The sequence below is a fragment of the Argentina silus genome (assembly GCF_951799395.1).
Source record: "Argentina silus genome assembly, chromosome: 6".
Classification (NCBI taxonomy): domain Eukaryota; kingdom Metazoa; phylum Chordata; class Actinopteri; order Argentiniformes; family Argentinidae; genus Argentina; species Argentina silus.
The window spans coordinates 11,781,645-11,805,484 of record NC_139660.1 but is presented as its reverse complement, the minus strand read 5'-3'; the positions used below and the strand labels follow the sequence as shown (position 1 = coordinate 11,805,484).

The following is a 23,840-nucleotide window of genomic DNA, read 5'->3' as shown; positions in this document are numbered from 1 at the left end:
GCTATTATGGGCAGTGGACTGACCTGGTTGCATAGATTGTTAGTGGTGGCTCAAATTGCTCAAATATATACCGGTACTTTTAAGCAATATCTTTCATTGTTTTTTACAGACCAACAATTAGAGACATCCAATCATGAGAAGTCTCAGTGACAGTAAGGAAGACAGGAACAGAACACGCCAGATCAACCTGAAGAACTTCTGTCTTCATATAAATGTGCAAAAGGCTGAACCACCAATACTTGGTATACTATGGGAATGGGAAATATAAAGACAAAAATCTGGTTCTGAACCTGCCATAAAAGGTGTGGGCCTACCATAACATAAATAGATGCTAGCACAAGAAAAACCTAACCAATGTAAAATGCTACTCATACAGTATACTGCATATCAACCAAACCATAGCAACTGAACATTTCTTTATGTAAGTATTAGTGTGGGCAGTGTTAGTGTGGACAGTCAGTTGTTGAATTGTTGAAGCTTAGTTTAACTGTGTTTGGTTTACAGTCAGTGGAGTGTCCTTCCTTCCAATAAAAGAGTGTGTGGGCTATCAGCACTTCAACAATAGCCCAGTGTTTCAGCCTGAGCTTTTGTTTGTTTTCACAGACTTCATTGTTTGTTAAACTGAATATGTATTCACCTTTGTCCTCTGTTTCTTAAAAAATAAATAAAAATGTCTCTCTTTTAGTGTATGATAGAAACAACATGCTTACACAAATCTTATTCAAAAGTACTGTTTGGCTGCTGGATTTAGTGTATTTTAGTCTCTTTTAGTGCAGCAGTCAGATCAAGGCCATATTGAAATTAAGTTGGCAGACATGGCACAATTCACAGACAAGATATAGTTTTCCAATGGTAAATACCTCTTGAGATTTCACCAGTACCCATACTATACTCTACTGTTCTGTGCTATACTGTATTATACCGCACTGCACTCGGTGGGAAGTAAGTTATGAGCAATTATTATTTTACAAATGTTCCATATAGTCATACAATGGAAGTGAGGCATTTTTATTAATTGAACCAATGAAATTAATTTGTGCGATAAATACATGTCCTTTTATACTTAGGGTTAGAAAATCATAGAGGTCGCGTTTTTCAGTATTTTTCAACAGTAAGGATTGTATCCAACTATCCAACACAGTGAGTTGTGTCTTTATTTAACACGTCTTTATTTGTATCGAATATAGAAATAAAATAGTTAAATATAGTCCTACACATTATGAGCAAGTCGTACTGTATGAGTTCTACACATTACAACCAAAGCCTGTTACAACTGAGCAAGATAAGCGCAAGAACGATAGTGCCCTCTGTGGTCGTCATTATTGCCTTGCAACCCCGTTCTAAAACTTCAGATTTTACCATACCACTCCACAGTTAATAAATACATTACTTTAAAGTGACAACAACTGCAAAGGCAATATTGTATACATTTTAGTCTAGACACAATGCTTTTTTTTCAGTCCCCAATGGCTTGTAACAGGTAGAGGGGGAAAATAGGCTGAGCAAAACATTTGCTCGCCTGTCTCACTAAAATGACGTGTCACCGTCATTATCAGGTCAGTTAGCAAGCGAAGCTAGCAAAGTCTTTCAGTGTTTTCTGCCTCTACATTTCTAGTTTGATAGCATATTAATCAAATATTGTTTCTGTCTATGCATTCTGTCTGACTTACTAATTCATAGGTAGACATCGAGCGTGTTAGCTAAATTAAGATAAGGTACTGTGTTGGTTGTGCCAAGCTGGCTAACATAGCTAGCTAGCTAGCCACCAGACAGAATGCCTCCCTGTGAACAGCTGAATTGGTAAGTCGGAGACCCTGGGTTGGGTTAGGGTTAAGCAAATTTAGGAAAACTCAATTTAGCCAACAGCATAACTGCATATCACTGAGTGTCTAATATCTGAGCTACATGTAATGACGTGATAATCTAAAGAGTGTGTTAGTTACAGTGAGTTGGCATTGCTACGCTGGCATGTAGACAACTGAAAATGACAACCTTTCCTACATGTCTGACGTATCACACAACCGTCACCCATGTAGCTAGTTATCGTTATTTATTTCAGATGTTGTCGGCCTGAACACTTGCTCTGCAGAATGAATATGAGTTCTAAAAACAAAAAGCGAGTTGTCCTTCCAAGTCGACCAGATCCGCCTACTGTGGATCAAATTCTTGAGGATATCAACAGAGCCTTTCCTATTGATCCAGTCTTCAGTGTCTTGGAGGATCCCAGCCAAGGTATGCCAGCCAGCAAGGTTTGCTATTGTACAAAGGTTCACAAAAGATGACTCAGGTTCATACATGTTAAGATCTATTACTGGTTGTATAATTATCCTTTAAATGAAAACAGACACGTACGAAGTTTACTCAAAGCTTTGAATGAGCAAACATGTATTATCTGGCTTTAGCCAATATGGCATGGCAATGATACAATAATTCAATATTTCAAATAATGAGTAATTAAAAACATCCACATATAGCCTTTGAGATTTGGTACTTTTAGAATGATTCAGTATTAAGTAATATTTCTCATACAATTGTGTTGGACACTTTTAACTCACAAGTACTCCGTGTCATTTTACTGTAGTCATCTGTGTGTCAAGTATTATTAACAAGGATAGTTCTATTGAACAATATGCCTGTATTAGATAAGCCTAAATGCTATACACTCTACACTACATTTAACTTAATAGTTTTTTCCCCAGATGCCAAGAGGGGGTCAACGGACAACGAGGTGGAGACCAAATACCTGCAGAGCCGGAGGTACTTGGAGCTGAACGAGCGACTTCAGGAGGTCAGGGGTGAACTTGTGAGGCGGAGGGAGGAACTGAGGGCAGCCGGAGAGCAGTTGGAACGCAGTGTGGCGGAGGTCAAGGGAAGAGCACTCTGACCACAGTCTTCCCTATGTGGTGTCACACTTCAGAGCTGGGTCAAAAACTTACCTCACCTTGGACAGAAACATTGTTTCCTCACAACACTGCAAAATCTTGAAGAGGAATGCCACAGAGCAGAATATATATATAAGTGGAAGCCTTGGGACGACGCTACCCTAACCTTAACCCTAACCTTAACCCTTACTTACTTACTTACTTACTTACTGAACCGTTTTAAATATCAATTTCAATGGGGTGACAGTTGGCATCCCAGGCATACAACTAAGCATTTACCCATAAAAAAGTGTATGTTTTCATTGTGTGAACTCTCAAATCAAATCACTTGTCATCTCTTGATAAATGTATGGGATTTTGGCTCAACATCACAAAAAAAGTTATCCAATGTCTACATTTTCTATAATTAATGAAAATTCATGAATAAAATGTTGACTATTTGTCGGCTACCTTCATGTGTAAAGGGGTAATCTGGGATTCAAACAAAAACATAGTGGTCACCAAGCCATTTTATTTGGTAAACAGCTGAGAGATGGGGCTCGAGAAATGTAACCACTCTCAGATTCATAGATGGCGCTATGAGACTTACCATCCATTAGATAAAAAATCTCCGGACTAGAACAGCGTTCGTGAATGTCATTCATTTTCAGCCACACACAGACAGATGGGGTACAGTATGTGACTGAAGGGTCAAACAGTGCCTTGCAAAAGTTCACTCCCCTACACAATTTTCTGATTTTGTTGCCGCAGATGCTGAAATTGAAATACCATTTTTATTTTTTTTCTCACAGGTCTACCCAGCCTAGTTGACACTTCCAAAGTAAAATAAAAATACTACAAATGTTTGGAAAGGGATTAAAAATACAAATAAATTGACCTGATTGCATGAATACTGTATTTATCTTTACTCTGGGTAAAATGATTAGCTAATGGGAGAATATTGATGACATGACAAATATATGGGTCAATGTTCACATTCTGTGTATATCTGTATTATTAAGTTCTAAATATCACAATTGATTACTATAAGAACATATTGAGTAGGGATATAAAGTCAGCCACATCAAGTCAATGAAACACATTTCACTTTTTATTTGATGAGAACATTTATTATGATGACTTTCATTCCTTGGCCTATATCACATGGTACCATTTGCCTCTATGGACCTGTTCACACCTGGCATTAGATTTCTTGTCTGCCCTCATACCTTTAGGGATAACTCTCCACTCCATACACTCCTTATGGATCAACTCTTTGTTTGTACTAATTGTAGATAAGTACTTGTATTATACCAAAATGAAACCTGCCTTCACTGAAAACTTCAGTTGCAAGTCATGGCCGATGCATATACATCTTCGCCTCCCAGTCCACCTTGTGAAGTGACTTCACTAAACTTCAACCCAAATGGCCATCTTATCATAGGACAATTTAATACCAGGTGTAAACCAGGTCTATGACATTGATGGTGGATTTCCTTCTTGGACTTTCTAATGGGAATTGTAAGTTTTACAACATTTATTTTACTCTGGTTTGATCCTTTTCAAAACATTCAATCATGGTCTTCGTCTTTGAGACCTCCCTATTTACCTAATACTCACCTCCAGTCATGAGGGGCTGTTAATAACAAATCAATGGCCATTGAGTGACACATTTGAAAGGTCTTGTTGGGTCTTGGTTCATTGCATAAATTAACATGCTTTGAAAATTTTACTGACACAATTGAAAACCATACATTTAATTACAGCCCCTACATTTCATAGAGATCACTGGATTTCTTAGTTATCTGTCAAGCACGCCTCTCACCATTAAATTGTCTTTGTTACCTCCCTCAGAGAACATATGGACAAGTGATGTTACAACTACAGAGAATATTCATTTTTATTTCTAAGGTCTTAATGTTTGACGTCTTTGACCTATCACTACTTACAGCAAGACATTTAAGCAGATATTAACACATTTTTGTCCTACAGAATACTTTCTGTGTGAACAAACATCTGTAGAACCCAACAGTTGTTTCTCTCTTAACAACCAATAGCCTTCACAGCAACTTTTTCCTGCTCCTGATTACATTAAAGCGTACCTGACTCTATAGGCAAACACAAATATAATGTCATAGCATTCAATAGGCATAGGCATTTACAGTACGGCTATTAAGTTGCAATACAGTCGTTTCGCCTGTTCATCTGCAAGGACCATCAATGACAGGGCATTTTATTGATCCAGATTTCAGACTACTAAAAATGCATGTTTGTTCCCATTTATCTTTGTTTTTTGTTAGTATATTTTAATGTAGAATGCCACTGAGGAGAAGGAAATTCTAATCCAACATTACAATATCAACAGGTGTGTATACAGGTGGTGGATATTTAGCATGCTGTAAGGAGCAACACAGAGTTGTTTTTGCTCACTGGGAAGCTTATAGAGTTCTATGTCTGCTCTGCATGTATTTACAATACTGCTAAAGACAGAGTACAGATGACACATAGTTCCAGCAGTGCTGATTGTTTGAAGTTAACTATATGCATTAATAATTCCTGCAGTGGTTCAAATGTGAAGGCTAACAGTGTCATATCCTCAGCAGTGAGTGGCAAAGGCGAAGCATTAACATACAGTGCCTTCGGAAAGTATTCAGACCCCTTCACTTTTTCCACATTTTGTTATGTTATAGACTCAATTTAAAATGGATTAAATTAAAAATAATTTGCTATCAATCCACAGTTTGTAATGACAACCAATTTGTAATTACAATGTGTAATTGATTCCTATGCAAATCAGAGACCCTATAAAAACAAAGATATTTATTCCAAAATTACATGAAGTATATCCTTGCATTACGATGGACTCATTTCAACTTATTGAGTGATTTGTTGATGACATTTTTGCATTTCAGCTCATTTTAAGAGTTTCATAGCAAAGGATCTGAATATTTATGTACATGATGTATTTCTGTATTTCAATTTTAATAACTTTACTCAAATAAAAAAAATAACCTGTTTTCACTTTGTCATTCTGGGATATTGTGTGTGGATTGATGGCAAATTCTTTTAATTTAATCCATTTTAAATTGAGTCTATAACACAACAAAATATGGAAAAAGTGAAGGGGTCTGAATATTTTCCGAAGGCACTGTATGGGTACATAAGAAATACTATACATTTGAACGTTTTTATGTCTTTTTTTTTTTTGTTTTGTTTTTATGCCAACAGTATTCATGTAAGTTTGGAGCCACAGTAGTACTTTTGAAAAAAACCACAACACGTCTTCCAGCTGCGTTGTCACTCAATGATTTGCATATTGTTTTTCATTAATAGTTCTCCCTCCATTATGATGACGGTGCTGTATGTCATGAAGTCCAGACAATTGTCGTTTGTGTGTTGTCATGTTTACACTACACCTCTAACAGGCAATGGTTTATATACAAATACAAAAAATACAAAAAGGTGCACCTCCATTTTGTATGAGCTCATGTCCTGAAACTCATAAGGATATTGTTAGTTTATCCATTGTAGTCTTGTCTTAATACATACCTTCAACTTGTATGAATGATATGTTGAATCAGATGTTTTGAAGACAAATAATAGATGCAGTGAGGAAAAGAAAGGTTCAATACCCGAGGTAAAAAGATTGATATACACTACTAATCCACCTGAGTGTTAGTTTCAGGAACACAGTAGGATTTTCACATTGTCAATGTTCAAAAGTACAGACTGCACATATTACGCCTCTGTTTTTTCACCTGACTTCTCATTGATTGTGGTTGCTCGGCTCTGTGCATCTTGTAGGCAGCAAGTCATAGGGCTGGGTATGTAGTTGAATGGGGTTACCCTGACTGCCTTGCTGGGGGAGCTCTGACGGAAATGGCCAACGCCACCTGTGTGACTTTCCACAGAGTGAGAAGTTGCAGTGGAGGCTGTGCTGTAGCTCTTTAGAGAGCCATCAGAGTCACCATCTTGAAGGTTGCTCCCGGAGACAATGCTGATCTTTCTAAGAAGGGCTAGCCTTGCTGCCTCCTCTGACATGACAGGAGCGGTCTGAATGGTTGGAGAGGTGCTTGAGTTGGTCTTGTTGGTTGAGAAATCCTCAGTTTGAACTGTGGCATCGCTTGTCTTTCGTGACTTAAGTAAAATGGTTGGCAGTTTCCCTGGCAGTGCTGGTGGTTTTGGTTTTTCTCCATCCGGAGAAGGAACCAGAGGCAATGCGGTAGATGGCAGAGTGCTCTTCAAGATATGAGGCACATCTTCATCGCGAATCCTCCTCCAGGTGACTTTATCATTTAGGCGTGATGTAGTTCTCTGCTGCCTCTTCTTTGTATCGTCCTCACTCTTTGCTCGTCCACTTGAGTCAGAGGATGAAGAGCGGAGGGAGGAGCGGCTGGTCACTCTGCTCAGTATGTTTATGCTGGGTGATGAGGAATGGCGCTTGAAGGTATCTCTCTCCTGCTGTTTGGCTCCAGGCATTCTCCCAGACTCCTTTCTCTGAGGCACCCTACAGGGGCTTTCTGAGCTGGTTCTCCTGGCTGGACGTCTCGTGGAGAGGTCTCGGTCACTAGAGCTGGCTCTGGAAAGAGTCAAAGTCTGCCTCAGTAGCCCTTGCTCTTGCCTCTGCTCCTGCCTTGGCCCTTGCCCTGGACCCTTTCCTTGCACCCTTCTTGGTCCCTGTACAGATGCTTTAAGCTCTTGGCATCGAGACGAACAGAGGAAGACTGCAGGAGCACCTGGACATGTTCTCCTAGGTGATGCATGCTGTGAGGTAGGCACAGAGCGTGAGGAGGGGCTGTCACGTCTCATGATAGGCTTTGATTCCTTGATGAAGGTCAATTGTCTCAGGAACCCATTGCGGTCAGACTCACTGCTGCTTGAATGGACAGAAGTCATCCGGACTAAGTCAAAACGATTGGCTGGAAGAATTATTTTTCCTGCCACCTGAGTGTTTTGTCTGTTTATACTTGTGGGTTGGTTGGTTACCAGTGGCGATATCATCCTGGACTGCCTTTTTGGACTCTGCATAAAGGGAATTCGGACTGGTGACTTCTGTGTCTTGTGTGCCGGAGATTTTGGGCTCTGGTTTGAGGGAAGAGTGGAGCGTCCCTTTCTTTCAGGTGGACTACTAGCCGGTGTGGTATCTTTTTTCGGAACAAATTTACTTATCTGAGAGGGGGAGGTTAACTTCTTCTGTGACTGTCTTGGTGCTGTAGAGCTTTGGGATGATCCAGAGGATGAGCTCTTTGGTATCCTTGGAGGTGGAGTTGAGCTTCTTTTAGGCAAAGACCACTCTGCAGAGTCCTGGGGTCGACCCAGTCTGTGAAGGCTCCTTGACCTCTGTTGAGCAAGGTTAGGATTCTTTGGAGCATCTGTCTTGGTTGTCACTTTCTTGGTGGGTGGCCTTTGTGAAAGATTTGTCTCTTTTTTCGGTGTGTATATCACTGTTCTACCTCTGAACACCATTGGCATATTTGGAACAGGTTTACGTTGAGCAAAGTCAAGGGGTTTGTTAGCTTTTTTGTCCTTAAAGACCTTTTCTGGTTTGGGCGTAAAGCTAGATGCAGACATGAATGAGAGGACTGATTCAGATTCTTCAGAGGATGGCTCTTGAGACTTTGATGCTTGCAACCTTGTGACAACAGAATTTGCTCCTTCTTGAATTGCTCTCCATTCAATACTGTTGAGATCTGAGTCTTTATCAGATGCCATCTCGTCACTGTCAACGTCTTGTTCAATGTTCCATGGATCTGATGCTTTCTGCATGTTGTTCCTTTGTTTCTGCTTCTTTTCTGCTTTCTTTCTTGCAGAGAGCTTCTTCCTTTGCTTAGGCATAGCAGATGTTATGCATTTCTGTAGAAGGTCATCCTCTGAATCCATACTGACTGAACTTGGTGAGCTTTGTTCCTCATACTGATTATGGATATGCATAGGTTTTGTTTGTTGGATCTGATTAGATGGTTTGTTATGTCTGTTTTTCACCCATACTTGCTGGGCTTTTGATTGGTGTTCATCAAATTCAGCATCACTCAAAGAGCTAAGAGATGAGCTGAGAGAATAACACGGCGGTGTTTCATCCATAATTAGATTGTGCTTAATTCTATTAAAGCCTCTGGGCCTCGTTTGGGACTTATCAGTACGACCGATATTAGTCATACTTCGAGAGAGAGTATTTTTGCTGGCTTCTCTCATCTGTTTTCTGCCAATCCTTTTCATCATTCCCTCCTCTTTGTCTGTTTGGTCATCATAGAAGCAGTAGATGGCTTCCTCTGTAGGTGTTTGATGGCGCATGGACTGAAAAGCCATATTTCCCTGGAATGCTCTCTGATTTTGGGTTGCCTCTGTATTTTGCTTTATGATAGGTAAATCCAGTTTCCTTGTCAGGACCTGTCCCTGCTTTTGTCTGTGATGATTAGGTGACTGATCACGGTTTCTCTGGTTAGCAACTCTATCAGCTACCTCTTTGCTCTGCATCAGCACTCTTTGAGTGGGAATAACATGTTTGATGGATCTGCTCATTTGATTGACTGTTATGTCAGGCTGACTGGTTATTTTAGTGGGCTTGTGGAAGTGTGAAAAAATCCGTAGGTCTTCAATTCTCTTTGCCTCGTGATCTAACATGTCCTGTCTGTTCATATTTCTAGCCCTCCAATCTTTTGCCCCCTTGTCTCTTACTGGATACTGAAGTGTTTCGTCACTTAAAGATGTTGTGCTGGAGATATTCACAGGAGTGCCCTCCGCAGAATCAGTGAATGATGAATCATCAAGATAGAAGTCCTTTTGTGACATTACAACCTTTCTCCCTGAGGACATTTGATTGGCATTATTAGGGAGCATCATGTACACAGGTATAGGTTTTCGTGTCTGGGAATTTAGAACATGGGTGGGTATGGTAGACATAAGGGAAGGTCTTACTTTCCTGAACTTGGAGGGCATTGCTGAATTGATGCATTCTTTGAGAATTTCTATATCATCATCTGAATTACCCTCACTATATCTCTCCCCTTGGTCCATTAAATATTCACCATCATCTCCCTCTCCACGAGCCCCTGGCAATGTGGCATTACTGTCTTTTTGCTGTAGCAAGGGTGTCAATTTAAGTTCCACATCCTTCTGAATGTAGTGCTCGTGAAGAGGTAGAGCACTCAAGCTTGAAGCACATGAAAAGTTCTCTGTGGGCTTTTCCACAGTGAAGTAGATCATGGTGTCCAAATCTGGGGGCAGGTTAAACCTTTCCTTGAAGTCTGCAATTTCCATGAACTTTCGCAGGCTGCTTTCCCATTGTCCCGCTATTCCTGTGTTCTGTGTTTCTAGCCCACTTGCTTCGACACAGCATGGAGTTTTGCTCCGGCTCGGAGGCATGGTTTGCCCTGGACTGTCGGGAAGGTCACTCGGACTTATGGTACCACTGATCATTTCACTGCATGGATCACTTTGTATAGAGCTGGCAATTGAGTGAGACTCAAAGCTACCCAAAGAGCTAACAGAGCTACAGCGACTCATGACAAGTGGGGTCTCATGGATGTAATTCTCTGAAGAACTTGAAGGTGACCTGTCTTCAAGTATAGCTGGTGATACTCCTCTGAGGAATACCTTTTCACGTTTGGCAGGGCAGGGAATTTCAATAGGATCAGACCCGCTACTTGGAAAGGTTTTTGAATCAGTGACTAGTAGTTGGCTATCACTCAGATCCTCCAAGGTCTCATCCTCTTCCTCTCTCTTCACCAGATCACCATCCTCTACCTCAATTATCTCAAGTGATGAGTCACTCTCCAACTCATTTTCACTTTGACTCTGTCCATCAAGTGCTCCATCGCCAGAGGAAAGGGAGGACAAGGAACTGCATCGGGAGAAACAGATTGGTGTATTCTCCACTGAATATTTCTGCAATGTCTCCATTGGTCCAAGTGTTGGGCTTCTGGCAGAGCTCATTGGAGAAAACTTGGTTATGCTCCCACCAGTCATCACAGTAGGTACCCAGGCTTGTCTTCTCATAGCTTGAGCTGCCTGAACATTGATGCCGGTCTTTGCAACGCCAAACTTAGAAACACTTTGAATTAGAGGGACATGTTGATAAGAAGGAGACATCTTTATGGAAGGCATGCTGATGTCAGAAGAGACTTTTGTTGATGCACTAGTTGGTGTTTGCAGGGGTGGCTCTTGACTCTGCTCTGTCTCTGTGCTACTTGGCTCTGACAATTTCTTCTCTTTGTTATCCACAGAATCTCTTTCTGGCACATCAATTTGACTGGTCTCACTGAGGCCATGAGCTCCTATGTTAAGATATTCTTCATGGGCCACCTTGAGGTCAAGCTTGTTAGGCCGTCTTTGCATTGTTGCTGATCTTGCTGAGGGTCGAATCTGGTCTTTACTACCACAATAGCCATCACTGCTGCCACTATTAAGACTATCAGTGGATAAACTTGTGTGAGTAGTTTTGAGACGTAAGAGGGCATGGGCTCTGCTCAGACGTTCTCTGTGTGCCACGCTGCTAGTATCGGAGAGGCGGCATGGGGAGCATGACTTGGCACGGGCCTCGTGAAGTTCATCTGATCCATAAGGCCAGTCTGCAAAATGGTCCTCGGAACTAAGACTGAAGCTGTCCTCTGAGGATGTATGCATGGTGATGTCCTCCACAAGCTTATCAATCTTGGCCACAGTGTTGGTAATCTTTTTTGCTAAATTTTCTGCAGCAACAGACACTTCATCAATAGGAGGTGCAGACCTCTTATCTTCTATCTGTGGTGGCTCAACATCCCTCTCTGGTTCACTGTCCTTCTTACGAGGCTGGTTCTGGAGGAAGTTAGAATTGGTCAGAAACATGGAAAGCATGGAGAAACTCCCAGTATCCAGGCTACTGGAGACATTAGGGGCTTCATCATCATCAAAGCAGCCAGAGTCTGACGCGTAATCCTTTGCCAAGCTCTCAATGTGCCGCAGTGGCTTGTTGATGCTTAGGTGCTTTGGGCTTTGTTTTTCAATGGAATCAAAGGTCTCTGCAAGGTGTTTTGCATCTAGTTCGGCCTCAAGTGCTTTCTGTTTCCTCATGTATAGAGAGGGCATGCAGGATCCAGGGGATATTACATTGGCATCCTTATACTTGAGGGGCCGGTTGGTGAGGAGGTTCCTTAGAGCCGCAGCGCTTCCCATGGCTATCATTTTGTGCTTTGAGTGGATGAGATTGCGCAGCATGCTGACTGCTCCCAGGTCCCACAGCAACTCCTGGTCCTTGGGACTGCGGGCAGACAGGTTCCAAAGAGTCCCACATGCATTGCTCACAATGGTCAGGCTGTGAGAGCGCAGGTGCTGCAGCAGAGTTTGGAGGCAGTTGTGGTCCCTGAGGATTTTCCTGTATTGAAAGAAGGAAAAACAATATTTAATACACTCACTCACAGTCTGAATTAAATGTGTGGATAGAGAATATTACAGGGATGAGTATTGTACTGTTGTGTTTATCTGGACTTTAAATTCAAGGAAACACCTGTAATCATCTCGAGTGGCCACAAGACTGGACACATTGCGCAGGATGCCACCGCCGCTCTCAATGATGGCCAGTGAGTTGGTCTGACATCTGTAGGTGAGTGTGCTGACCAGGAAGCCCAGAGCCCCATCTACTGAGCAAATGGCTACCTTATTCTCAATGCTGTGTGCTGACAAGTTCCAAAGAGCACTGAGGAGGCTCTTCAATGTGGATTCCTGAAATGGGATTTTGCATGGCATTACACAATCTAAGCGATAACAATAGAATTATTGCAGTAATGTTGAGTGTAGAATACATTTTATCTTTACAATTTTTCCTTTAGTGATAGCTTTGTTTTACAACCACAAGCAAGCATACTATAATATACTGTATGTACATTGTGTGATTTAGAGATATCTATGGTATTTCTATACTGTAACAAAACATCACATATTCTGGGTGTGAGTTTACCTTTGTGGCTTGAAGAGCACAGGTTATCAAGCCAGACACACTCCCAACGTCTCTGAGGACCCTCTTACAGTTGATGTCTGCACGCCATGACAGATTTCTCAGAATACTTGACACTACCTGTGAGCAGAGGGAACAATAGATTTAACCTCTTCAGCAATATAATGGAACATTTATTTGTTTACAATAGAAACTGTAAGAAAGCAGAATACTATGACTATTGTGGTCCTTAAAGGCCCAGTTTTTCTTCCTGGCTTTTCTTGAAAAAAACACTCAAAGAACAAAAGCACAGAGTGGTGCCTATTTGGGAATTGAGCAATTCTCAATCAAATGTGTCGAAAGGTTGTTGATTAGGTCGCAAAAAAGCTAGTGTAGGGGTTTTTGTTTACAAACAAAAAGGCCACGTTACACTTCAGAGCTCTATAGTTGTATGAAATGTCATAAGTCAAAGCAATGGGAAATCATTTTAGGAGCTAAGCAAATAGAATGTATCACTCAAAATGCACCTACTTTGACCTAAACGGCAATTTTTGGAATTTTTGGAACTGAAATAACATTGTGCAGCACCAGGGTGTCATATATCAGAAAAAAAAATCACAATTACTAATGTGGGCCTTTAAATGTAAGCAAAAGCAGCATGGATAGTAGTAACATAATTGTACCTGATGTAGTTCTTCGCTATCAGATGCAAGTTGAGCTACGATGGCCTGCAAGGCGCTTTTCTTAGAGCAAAGAGTTGTCTGTGTAGAAGAGAGAGAGGTATACAAGTAATTTACTCTAAATTCTCAATCAAAAATATCCCTACAGTTTAGCTTGAAATGTATTCCTCACAGTGACTTGATCAATAGATATCTGATATACCTTCTGTTTTGACCTTACCTTGTTGGCGACATCTCCAAAAGTGAGGTTTGTCAATGCCATGCCTGCGTAGCGTCGGAGGGCCATGTTGATCGGATCATTTTGCATGCCATACAGCTCCTGGTCCAGATGCATAAGCTCTGCAACCACTTGCAACCCCCCTGAACAGGAATACATACCACCCATAGATCACCAACTGAGAATGACATCTAAATACATTGTGCTTTTCGGTTTAAAGTTCATGCTTTATAGTCTGTTACGGTATTTGCCATTAACAGACGACAGATTGGAAAATGTCATGTTGCTCCCTAACCTAGTTCATTCATAGCCCGGCGATACTCCTCCTCAAAGGACAGCTTCATTACAGCACACATGGCCTGGCAGATCTGGGGCTCCACTGGCTCAGGAATGTCTGAATAGAATATCACAGAGAGAAACAAGGAATGCAAGTTGCAACACATTTGTGAAAAAAAAGTAACTATAAGGATCTGTTATTTCTTTATCTCTATTACTATAACATTGACACTATAATGGTCTGTTAAATAGATCTCAATAATCCCTTTGCTCTACTTACCTGTGGTCTTAGTTCCTCCAGGGGAGTGTTTCCCAACATGGCTCTCAATCCAGTCCCAGCCACTGTCACAGTGGGAACGAATCTGCTCTAGCACGTGCAGCACCCTCATCTCACGTCGAGCCTGGCCCTCGTCCTGCTGGGAGTACACAATGTTGTGCAGTGCAGCGCTGGCTCTGGACCGGGCCTCCCGGCTGCACCCTGCACTCCCAGATGCCTCTCCGGTGCCTTCTGGGCCATCATGCAGGATTTGCACTAGCAGGGGGACACAGCCAGACTTACGCATGGCAATGCAGCTGTCCTGGGAGCTGGACATGGCCAGCAGAGTGCGGGACATCTCCTCTCTGTCTCGGTTAGCCAGCATGGAGAGTAGCCAGAACATCATATCCACCTAATGGAGATACAAATTAAAAATTGGTAAACAGACATCTTATTTATATATATATATATATATATATATATATATATATATATATATATATATATATACAATACTATTATCCTTGCACTCAGATGGACTCAATTAATTTCCCACTTCAACAATGGACATACAAACAATACAAAACCAAATTGTATTTTCCATCAAAAAGGACATACAGTATGGTATAACATATGAGGGCCTCACCTTGCTTCCTGCATCTCCTGGTGGTTCAAGTGCAGAAGCAGATGATGCATTTTCAGTTTCAGGAATAGGTGACTTTTCAGAGCTGGAGATCTACGAAGAAAGCGAAGGATAGATGATGACATGGTTCGTGTTGATGAGGGTCAAGTGAATAATTAGTGGGCTTCCTTCAGCAAGTCCAATTATTGTTCTTCCTCATACTTATTATTATTATTATTAGTGGGCTTTCTTCAACATGAGCTGTCCTTGTCATGCACAAGAAACGGAACGGAACGATTAAGGTGTGTAATGTTCTGTTACGTTCGCCCCACTGCTCTCTCCTGTAAATTCTCCCTAGCATCCAAGGCTAACTAGCAAGATATTTCAAACCTATGCTGTCATTAAGTCACTAGATGGGTTAAGAAAATCATTTATTATAATTATTTTAATTATTATTATTATTATTATTATTATTAATAATAATAATAATAACAATAATAATAATAATAATAATATCTACTCCTCATAGTAATTGTTTGATTTCAAATCTAAACTTTGAGTATAGTATAGAGCCAAAAGAAGAAAAAATGCTTCACTGTCCCATTAATTACATTTTTTCATCAGATATCAGCTGCAGACTGTGAGCATACAGGCACACTCCATTTGCATTTGACAAACCAATTGGCTCCATTGCAAATCCTCAGAGAGTCATCTATCAACCCTTTCATCCACCCCAGCCTATTGCCATGGCAACGTGTGTGTGTGTGTGGTGTGTGTGTGTGTGTGTGTGTGTGTGTGTGTGTGTGTGTGTGTGTGTGTGTGTGTGTGTGTGTGTGTGCGTGTGTGTGTGTGTGTGTATGTGTGTGTGTGCCCCTGCCGGATCACACCAAAGGCTCATTTTCAGACAAAGGAGGGCGATAGACATATATATGTCTGAACAGCTCCAAGTAAAAAATAAAGTCTTATCTCACTCATTAACTGGCATTAGTTTAAATTCAAACAATGTATAATTAATCAAAAGACCAATGTAATGCATATTATGCATGAGAACCTGCTGCTTGCTACAAGATGGATGACAACAGCCCATAAAAAATATGTGACAATGTGTCTATTGTAGCTACACTCACTTCTTATTCTCACAGCATCCCGGTACCAGAAAGCTCATTGCTATTCTATAAAGAGGAACATACACTTCTGCTGTGCCAAGCTTGCAGTACCCAAGCAACGCCACACTCTGGGAGCGACCAATTGGAGCAAAGCTAGAGTGGGGCAAAGCCTGCTTTCTGCATAGCAACATGGCAGCACTCTAGTGACAGCTAGGGAGTAGTGCAAGGTGAGGGAGGGAGAGAGAGAGCGAGACAGAGACGTGTCCAGTGAGGGAGTAGCACAAGGAGAGGCAAAGAGTGAGGGGGAGGGAGAGAGAGAAAGAGAGAGATAGGGCCTGTCTGGGAGCAGCAAAAGGAAAAGAAGAAAAGAGAGGGAGGCATAGAGAGCAGAGACGGGTGGGGGGACTAGACAGCTGCGCAGTGCAGCAGCTCAACTCAGTGAGCTCAAGGTTAATATAATACAGGAATTACAGTATATTGCAGATCCACAGGATCATAGATCCTGCTGCATGACAGGTGCTTCTGTACTAGAGGTACATTTAACTGCTTACAAGAATCACATAGATAAGAATCAACTCCTTGAGTAATTAATAGATAATAGGCCTTTTGTTTATCTTTACTTTTCTATGCCAAAGGTTATACCCTGTTCAACCTAATAAATTATCAAACGACCTCAATCGACAAGTTCACAATTATTTATTCAAACTGGTTCATTTATTAATTCTAAAAGGAACCCCCTGAACTAATGGACGAATATCTGATCATGTGAATCAATAAAAAATGCAAATTTCCAACTTAAATATCTCCTAACCTGGCATGTACAGTGAATCACCAGTTTTAAATGAGCAGTTACTATGTATTGCTTTTCAGAATCTTTGTTTCCCATAAATGTTATATGAGTTGGAGCAGCTTGTGAATTTCCAGGCATAGCATTGAATATTAATTCCAAATGCAATTCTGTTTGCCTGTGCAGTTTTCCAATGATCAGTAACAATGCTGCTTTAAAGCACATCAAACATCACAGCTCCCATCAGTCATTTTCACAATGTGCCGGTGTAGCATCAGATGTGTGCCACTGCGCTTTTTTCTGTACAGCCCCCCCCCCCCCCCCCCCCCCCCCCCTCTCCCAAAACCGCCCCCCTCCCCCCCCCCCCTCCCCTCCTCCCCAGTGATCGCATAGCCTCAATATTTCAAAGCATCCATAAAACATTCAGTGCAGTGCTGACAAGAAGCGAGAGGAAGTAGAGAGGGAAATATTAAACCAGCCGAGCGACGAGGAAAACTGACAACATGATATATAAATTCCCCTGTAGATGCTGAGACAATGGACAATGTTAAATAAATCACCTCGATGTGAGAATAATGCTTGTAATCTTTCATGTTTTACAGCGCCAAGTATTTCTATGAACACCTAGCACAGGATTAACTGTCACTGTCACACAAACTCTGTTTGTCTCTATACAGTGTATTATTTGTTCACAACAGTCCATTGAATCCATGTGTGTGAGTGTTTCCTCTTTACAAAGGACACCATGTTATACCTAAGCGTGTGTGTATGTGTGTGTGTGTGTGTGTGTGTGCGTGTGTGTGCGTGCGCCCACCCACATTCTGCCTCACCTGAAGCTCACACAGGCTCATCTCCTGGCTTCTGCTTGACTCCTCGGCCTCCTGTAGCTCTTGCTCCAGTTCTTCCAGACGAGCCACACGGATCTGAGAAGAGTGAGACAAAAAAAGAGAGAGAGAGGATTAAAACACTGATAAAACAAACACACTCTAGACACACTTCATCTACATGAGGTAACCCTAATCCTAACAGCGGCTATTTTAGTGATACAACATGTAATTCTCTGTGTTGCCACTTCAGAGATTGTTTTGGGAGCCAGTCCCACTCCTCACCTGTGTCCTTTGGACCATTTCATCACTGGTTCCGAAGCGTTCCTCCATGACAGAACGGACTTGCTGAGCTTCAAACTCCAGCTGCTGGCGAATGAGGTCCATCTGGATAGAAAACTACAAGGGCAAATAGAAGGAAGTTAGAATCCAAACAGGATGTCATTTTGGGGACACTTAAACAAGAATGAGGTATACGCAAGTTCAAGTGGGACACTTTAAGTTGAATGGTGCGGTGACCAACAGCTGATTAACATGTATGCAATACATCATCACGTCTCAGGGACCAGGCTTAAAAGAGCAGAGTATGCAACACTCCACCATGGTTAAACAGTGTTTTCGCCATTGGCTATGAGAGTTTACTTATAGATCGTCCCACCCACCGCCCCAGCCTCCACCCACTTGGTATTTACCTACTTACAGGGGGGTTGATCAAATGGGCTCCCTGCTTATGTTATTTTGTATTTTATGATACAGCAAATCTGATTAAACAGACGTAAGTGACTGAACTATTAGTTTCTGGACCAAACCATGTTACATTAGCCTGTGCCAGTAAATAGACCTCAGGAATGTTTATAGGTGCATTCCTCTCTCTCTCTGTTTATGCTCATATATAAATGTAATACGTTATTTTGTTCAGGACATCTCTATATATGTAAACAGTTTCCAAAGAGTCATTTTCCAACAACGAGCATACAATGAAGCAGTGAGGGGACATTTTGTGCCTATCTGTGTTTTTAACAAGGCATTTTTCAACAATGCTTACAGTTTAAAAAAACTTATACAGGAAAGCAATGTGAGAACATTTTGTATTTATCTGTTTGAACAGTTTCCAGAGAAGCATTTTCCAACAATGAGCATACAATCATTGGACGTCATTGGGGTGGCATAGACATTTTGGGTCTATCCGTGTCAAATGTTTCCAAGAATGAGGCCTTATTTCCTGCAACTAAGTGCTAAGTACACTGTTGTGCCATCTGTTATGGTCCAGTGTATCTGAGCAGGACAGAATGTTCCAGACTGGTTGTGCTGTGTGGGTACTGAAGGTGCTCTCTCACCGTGTCGATGCGTGGCAGTTCAGCAAGTCGCTGAGACAGTCCCTGGAGCTGGGTGTAGTACCAGCAACGCTCCCTCTCCTCTCTGTCTATCTCACTCAGCAGCATGGTCCTGGAACACAGTCACACAGCTATTTAACCCATTGACAACCATCCACGGCCACATTAGTCTTGACTCCTAGTCAATTATTTTCTTTTGAGGGACTAGTGATTGAGGGACTAGTGATTGACTTTCAATCATGTTTTTAAGGTTGATTACTCACATTTGTAAAGTATTGTTTGGTATAAAAATATAAATAAATATAAACAAACAATGGCAAGCCCCACATACAGTAACTATATGTACTTATTACTATGGAATAAAACAAGGGCAATGCATTATACATACATACATTATACATACATTACATTATGGAACATGGCTCTGATGGTTCCATTTGTAATTCTTGTACCACATATGTTTGAATGGTATGCCACTTTGTATAAAACATAACAGTGTAACTGCCCCTCACCTCTCTTTGTAGAGGTCCTCCAGATGCTGGGCAGTGATGCGACCTTCTCCCCCCAACATCATGGCTAATTTGGGCAGGGCTCCATCCAGGAGGTGGGGGTGCATGGTGGTGCCCTCCCCAGAGAAAGAGGAGCTCTGGCGGGATGAGGGTCGGAGGGGGCTCCTGGCTCTCCCAACGCTGCTGGAGGAGGGAGGTAAGGCCAGTCGGTCGTCCATGTCAGCGGACTGGGCAGCCAGACTGGACAGGCTGTCTGGGAGAACTCGCAGGTTGTGAGGCTGGTACTTCAGCTCATAGTAGTTAGTGAGGTCCATGTGCAATTCTGAATTGAGGGAGAGGGAGAGAGAGAGAGAGAGAGAGAGAGAGAGAGAGAGAGAGAGAGAGAGAGAGAGAGAGAGAGAGAGAGAGAGAGAGAAGACAGAGTTTGTTTGACGGAGCTATGGTCATGGGCTTGTTTTAATTCAAGCTCTGGAAGGCTCTGACTCTACTTGGGTCATTCATATCTTAAAATTCTTGAAACTCTTAACATTGCTATAACCATCAACCAATAACATTACGATAAGCATGCTTACAGTCACATTTAAAAGCCTGATATTTAATTAATCAATGATGTATACAAATCTAATGCCAGACAGGAAATGTTGACAAACCTTTCAGCTGATCCAACACATCAGTCCTCCCAGAGGAGGCCAGCGTGCCGGCCTCCTGCTCCAGTTTGCTCTGCAGCTGCTTCAGTACCCCCTAAAATGGGGACAGCAATTCACAATCACTGCTTGTGTCTCCTAATAGAAAACCCTGTCAACTGTGTGGTTTTTGACCACAGCAGGAAGTCCCTTTCAACCTATTGCAGCCGGGGATTACGATGACCTAGTGATTAAAAAAATGCAAAGCCTAGTACTCTTCAGTTAAAACACAGTAGTCTGACCAAAATCAACGTTACCATCCAAGCCTTTTCCCCAAATTGCCCCCTTTCACTGAAAAATGTAAATTTACTATATGTTTTTTCAGATAGCTAAAGCGAGACCCTGTCTATTCTCCACCAGTGTCCGTGTGAGCTCTCCACAGCGAGTCCTGGTTTTCTGCTGATATCTCAGCTTTTCCCTAGGAATAAAGGTTTAGGCTAGGGATTATCCAGCTGTGCTCAGCATCTGGACATGTGTGACAGGGGAGTGATATAGTAATGGGGGTAGACCAGCATGCACTGGGGTGGAACCTCCTCTATGACTGTTGCCGTGCGCTTGAGGGAGTTTCCACTACATCTCTTACACCAAGGTGTTGGTGACGACAGCCATAGAATGGAGAAAGAGTGTTTCTGTATAATTGCTTGTTTTGTTATATCATTTCTTGAGTAAAAATGATTTCATTTTGTAAGAGGGGTGAGGGGGGCTGTAGTTCACAGCACACAGAAATTGAGCTAAAGTCACTTTGTAGCACATTGCAAATGCTGATTGCATCTCTCTTGAAATGGTCACTAATTCTGTCAGTAATCCAAATCTCCACCACAAGCTGTATTTGGCCACAGCTGAATGCTAGTCTTGTTTGATATAAAACTGACCTACAACTGTATGTCGACACAGATTCAGACGTTGTGTGTCTATTGGGTCAGAACAAAGCAGTCAAATAGGTCAAGGATTAATTTCTCCATTTGCTAGCATTGACACATCTGTGAATTAACATATATATTCAGGAACAAGGCTAAACACTGTCAATATGTGGAGGTGATTTATAATCACATTCTCATGATAAGTTAGCCCTGTCTGACTAATGCCAACTCAAGTTGCATCCTCAAACCTTGAGGATATCCTCTTGGCCTAATGGTTGATGCTTGTGTCTTTCACATGGGAGACACAGGTCCTAAGCCCGCACCTCACACCAACATAGAAATTCTTACAGGCCTTTTTACCATCTTCCCTCTCTGTATTTTGTAGAAAGATAATTATTTTTTTCTGCTTGGATTCAAGTAAAAGTGACAAGAATTGTGTGATTATGCAGGTTCAAGCTGACTTATTCCTGGGAGAACGCAGGGAGTCTGGACAAATACTGCATATTTAACTAATCTAGATAATATATGTAAATCCAATCAACAATCCTATTATGATGCATGTATATAAAAGTCAACAATTTAATCGATAAAAGACTACCGGAAACCTCTTTGCAATGACACATGATGTGACAGGGAGGCCTGTATTGACAGAAACCTGAAGCTTTTTAATTCCTGGAACACAGGGGCTTGGCCACAGAGGAAAATGACTCCATATATCAAAGAAGCATATCCTGTCAGACATGGCATGATTTCAAACAGCAAAAAAAATATATGATGAAAATAATGTCTTAGTGGGCAGAATCATCTAATAGTTTCCTTTTGCCCCGCCTTTCTCAATCCCTACTGGGTTCATTACAGGAACAGGGGCGACTGGATGGCTCTGTGAAGGATGAGTGGTGATTTAAGGGTTTCCCAGTGCCTCTGCCTATCCAGGCCAGACACTAGCTAGCCATAAATCATTGGCGTCTTCAGTCATTCTACAGAAACTGGGTCATTTGCGAGGAAAGGGCATTGTTTCTAGGAGAAATGCACCACATTATCTAGTTTCATCTCATTGATAGAGTTTTACTGGGCATGGTTTTTTTAATTGAAAAATGTTCCAATTTAAATCATGCCATAAGCCATGCCAGACAAAATGGAGGGAAAACGCACTTGGTCCAGATATAGGGAAATCGCAAAATAGCCTTCAATCTTTTTAGTTAAACTTCCACCTTTATGTGGTATTATTGAAGCAACATTCATATAACCTATTTGATCTTGTCTGTAGCCCAAACATAATCCTTTAAAACACAGAGGACAACAAAATCTAGTGATATTTATGGGCTATTATTGAAGTAACAATGTAATATAATCCGTCTATTTTTTCTTTTAGTTTTTTCAGTCTTTGCCCTGGAGTGGTCCCTCTCCTCACCTTCATGTCGGAGGTCTCGTTCTCCAGCTTGGACAGGTGGTTGGAGTTGTCCTCCAGCTCCCTCCGCAGATGGGAGTTCTCCTTGCGGAGAGCCTCCACCTGGTGGGCCAGATGGTCATAGGAAGCCACAGAGTTTGCCATCTTCAGGCAGTGTCCCGTTCCCTACAAAGCAGGAGAACAAGTTGGGGTGTTAGGAAGAGGAGTGAGAGTTAAGTGAAGTGCAGCATGATAACAGTGGGAGCAGAGTTTCACAACAATGTAGGATCAATAAGTCAGTAGCTTGCTAGTAGCTACCAGTAACAGTACAAATCTGAACCTTCTGGTTCATAAAGAGGTTTAAGGATTAATATGGGCTTTCTTTATCAGTTCATGCTCAATTTAAAGTTTTGAGTCAATTTCAAATGTATCTGTCTTTAAGGAGAAAATGAAAAGATCTGCAGTAATTAAAAGCAACATCACCAATATCAAGCAGCATCTCAATTATTCTTGCAAGTTGGTACAATACCTGTCACTCTTATGATAAGGCCCTAAAAGTGTATTCACTGCTTAATAATTTGCTATGTTGTGTACAAGTAGTACACAATCAGAAACACTCATTAGAAGTATTGCAAGCATTTTCCATACATTTTTATCTATGCATTGTTAAAAACGATGTATAAACATAGACACAGTATAAAGTGAGATGTGCAGGACTCCTCATGCATCATCACTCTCAGCAGATGGTATACAGAGAACTTAATCATCTGTCAAATCGAGTTTAGCTCTGTTTTGATCAATGTTTGCGCTTGGCCAAGCCTGAATTCACTCACTGTGTGGCCATTCAATATGGACAATACATTAGAAAAAGCTTAAGACAGAGGACCAAAAGGCAGTAAGCATCACTGCACTGTGATCCCCTAGGGTTTGGAAGCCTTTACCCAGTATTACAGATGTTCAGCAGTTTGTTTAAGTATCTGGTTAATCTGCTCAATAATCTATGGAATATATGTTTGATATCAAAGTGATATCACTGTAGATTATTTTTGTTGAGTATATAATCAAATACAATAGACATGGCAGCAAATGTATTGTAGCAGCTAATTTTCTAAATGAATTATGGACAGTCTATATCATTCTGTCTATAGCTCACACCATTTTTCTATGGTACATGTTATTTGATGATTTAGACCTCTTTTTACAAAATGTATGTCAGTGAAGGTCAATGGTATACACCTGGCCAGTACAGCCATTGAAGATATCTGACTCTGGTGTGGGCAGCCATCTCTGTAGTGACCTTTTACGTAGTTAATGTGCATTGTAAATACAGAAGCCTCCATGCAACAAATCAAATATAACTCCAATCTCACCTCGACATCTACAAAACCAAATACGACCTACACATTTATGCTTTTGCACTGCTTTTTATAGAGGAGAGAGTGACAGATTTGCGTTATTAACGCCTTCATGCTCCTTTGACTGGTGACAACACCTGCACCAATGATTTCTCTGAGCCTGTAATTTTACTCCA

At 41.4% G+C, this 23,840-nt stretch overlaps 2 protein-coding genes across 6 annotated transcripts; one reads left to right on the top strand and one right to left on the bottom strand.

Annotated features, from left to right (window-relative positions):
• The first annotated feature begins 1,435 nt into the window (after positions 1 to 1,435).
• cUnh19orf25 (chromosome Un C19orf25 homolog) lies at positions 1,436 to 3,007 on the top strand. Of its 5 annotated transcripts, none has more exons than XM_083672292.1 (3): positions 1,436 to 1,556; positions 2,060 to 2,232; positions 2,700 to 3,007. In XM_083672292.1, exons 2-3 carry the CDS (start codon positions 2,091 to 2,093, stop codon positions 2,882 to 2,884), a joined length of 327 nt encoding a protein of 108 aa, XP_083528418.1. In that variant the 5' UTR covers positions 1,436 to 1,556; positions 2,060 to 2,090; the 3' UTR covers positions 2,885 to 3,007. The 5 variants fall into 5 exon arrangements, with proteins under 5 accessions (XP_083528418.1, XP_083528417.1, XP_083528414.1 ...); XM_083672291.1 differs by lacking the exon at positions 1,436 to 1,556 and adding an exon at positions 1,563 to 1,800 and having other exon boundaries at positions 2,090 to 2,232; XM_083672288.1 differs by lacking the exon at positions 1,436 to 1,556 and adding an exon at positions 1,563 to 1,800.
• A 3,592-nt stretch (positions 3,008 to 6,599) lies between these two features.
• apc2 (APC regulator of WNT signaling pathway 2) lies at positions 6,600 to 22,474 on the bottom strand (the record flags this gene model as incomplete). Its single annotated transcript, XM_083672574.1, has 14 exons — positions 6,600 to 12,210; positions 12,343 to 12,557; positions 12,793 to 12,909; positions 13,452 to 13,529; positions 13,669 to 13,808; positions 13,961 to 14,059; positions 14,222 to 14,609; positions 14,844 to 14,933; positions 17,549 to 17,635; positions 17,822 to 17,935; positions 18,874 to 18,982; positions 19,383 to 19,701; positions 20,030 to 20,120; positions 22,334 to 22,474. The coding sequence occupies 14 exons, from the start codon at positions 22,472 to 22,474 to the stop codon at positions 6,600 to 6,602; spliced, it is 7,599 nt and encodes a 2,532-aa protein (XP_083528700.1).
• Between the last annotated feature and the right edge of the window lie 1,366 nt (positions 22,475 to 23,840).

What these genes read in the sequence shown, in the direction of transcription:
- cUnh19orf25 (XM_083672292.1), top strand. Translation starts at nt 2,091, where the DNA reads ATGAATATGAGTTCTAAAAACAAAAAGCGAGTTGTCCTTCCAAGTCGA. An exon ending in CTTGGAGGATCCCAGCCAAG is followed by an intron (nt 2,233 to 2,699) that starts GTATGCCAGCCA and finishes TTTTTTCCCCAG; the next exon opens with ATGCCAAGAGGGGGTCAACG.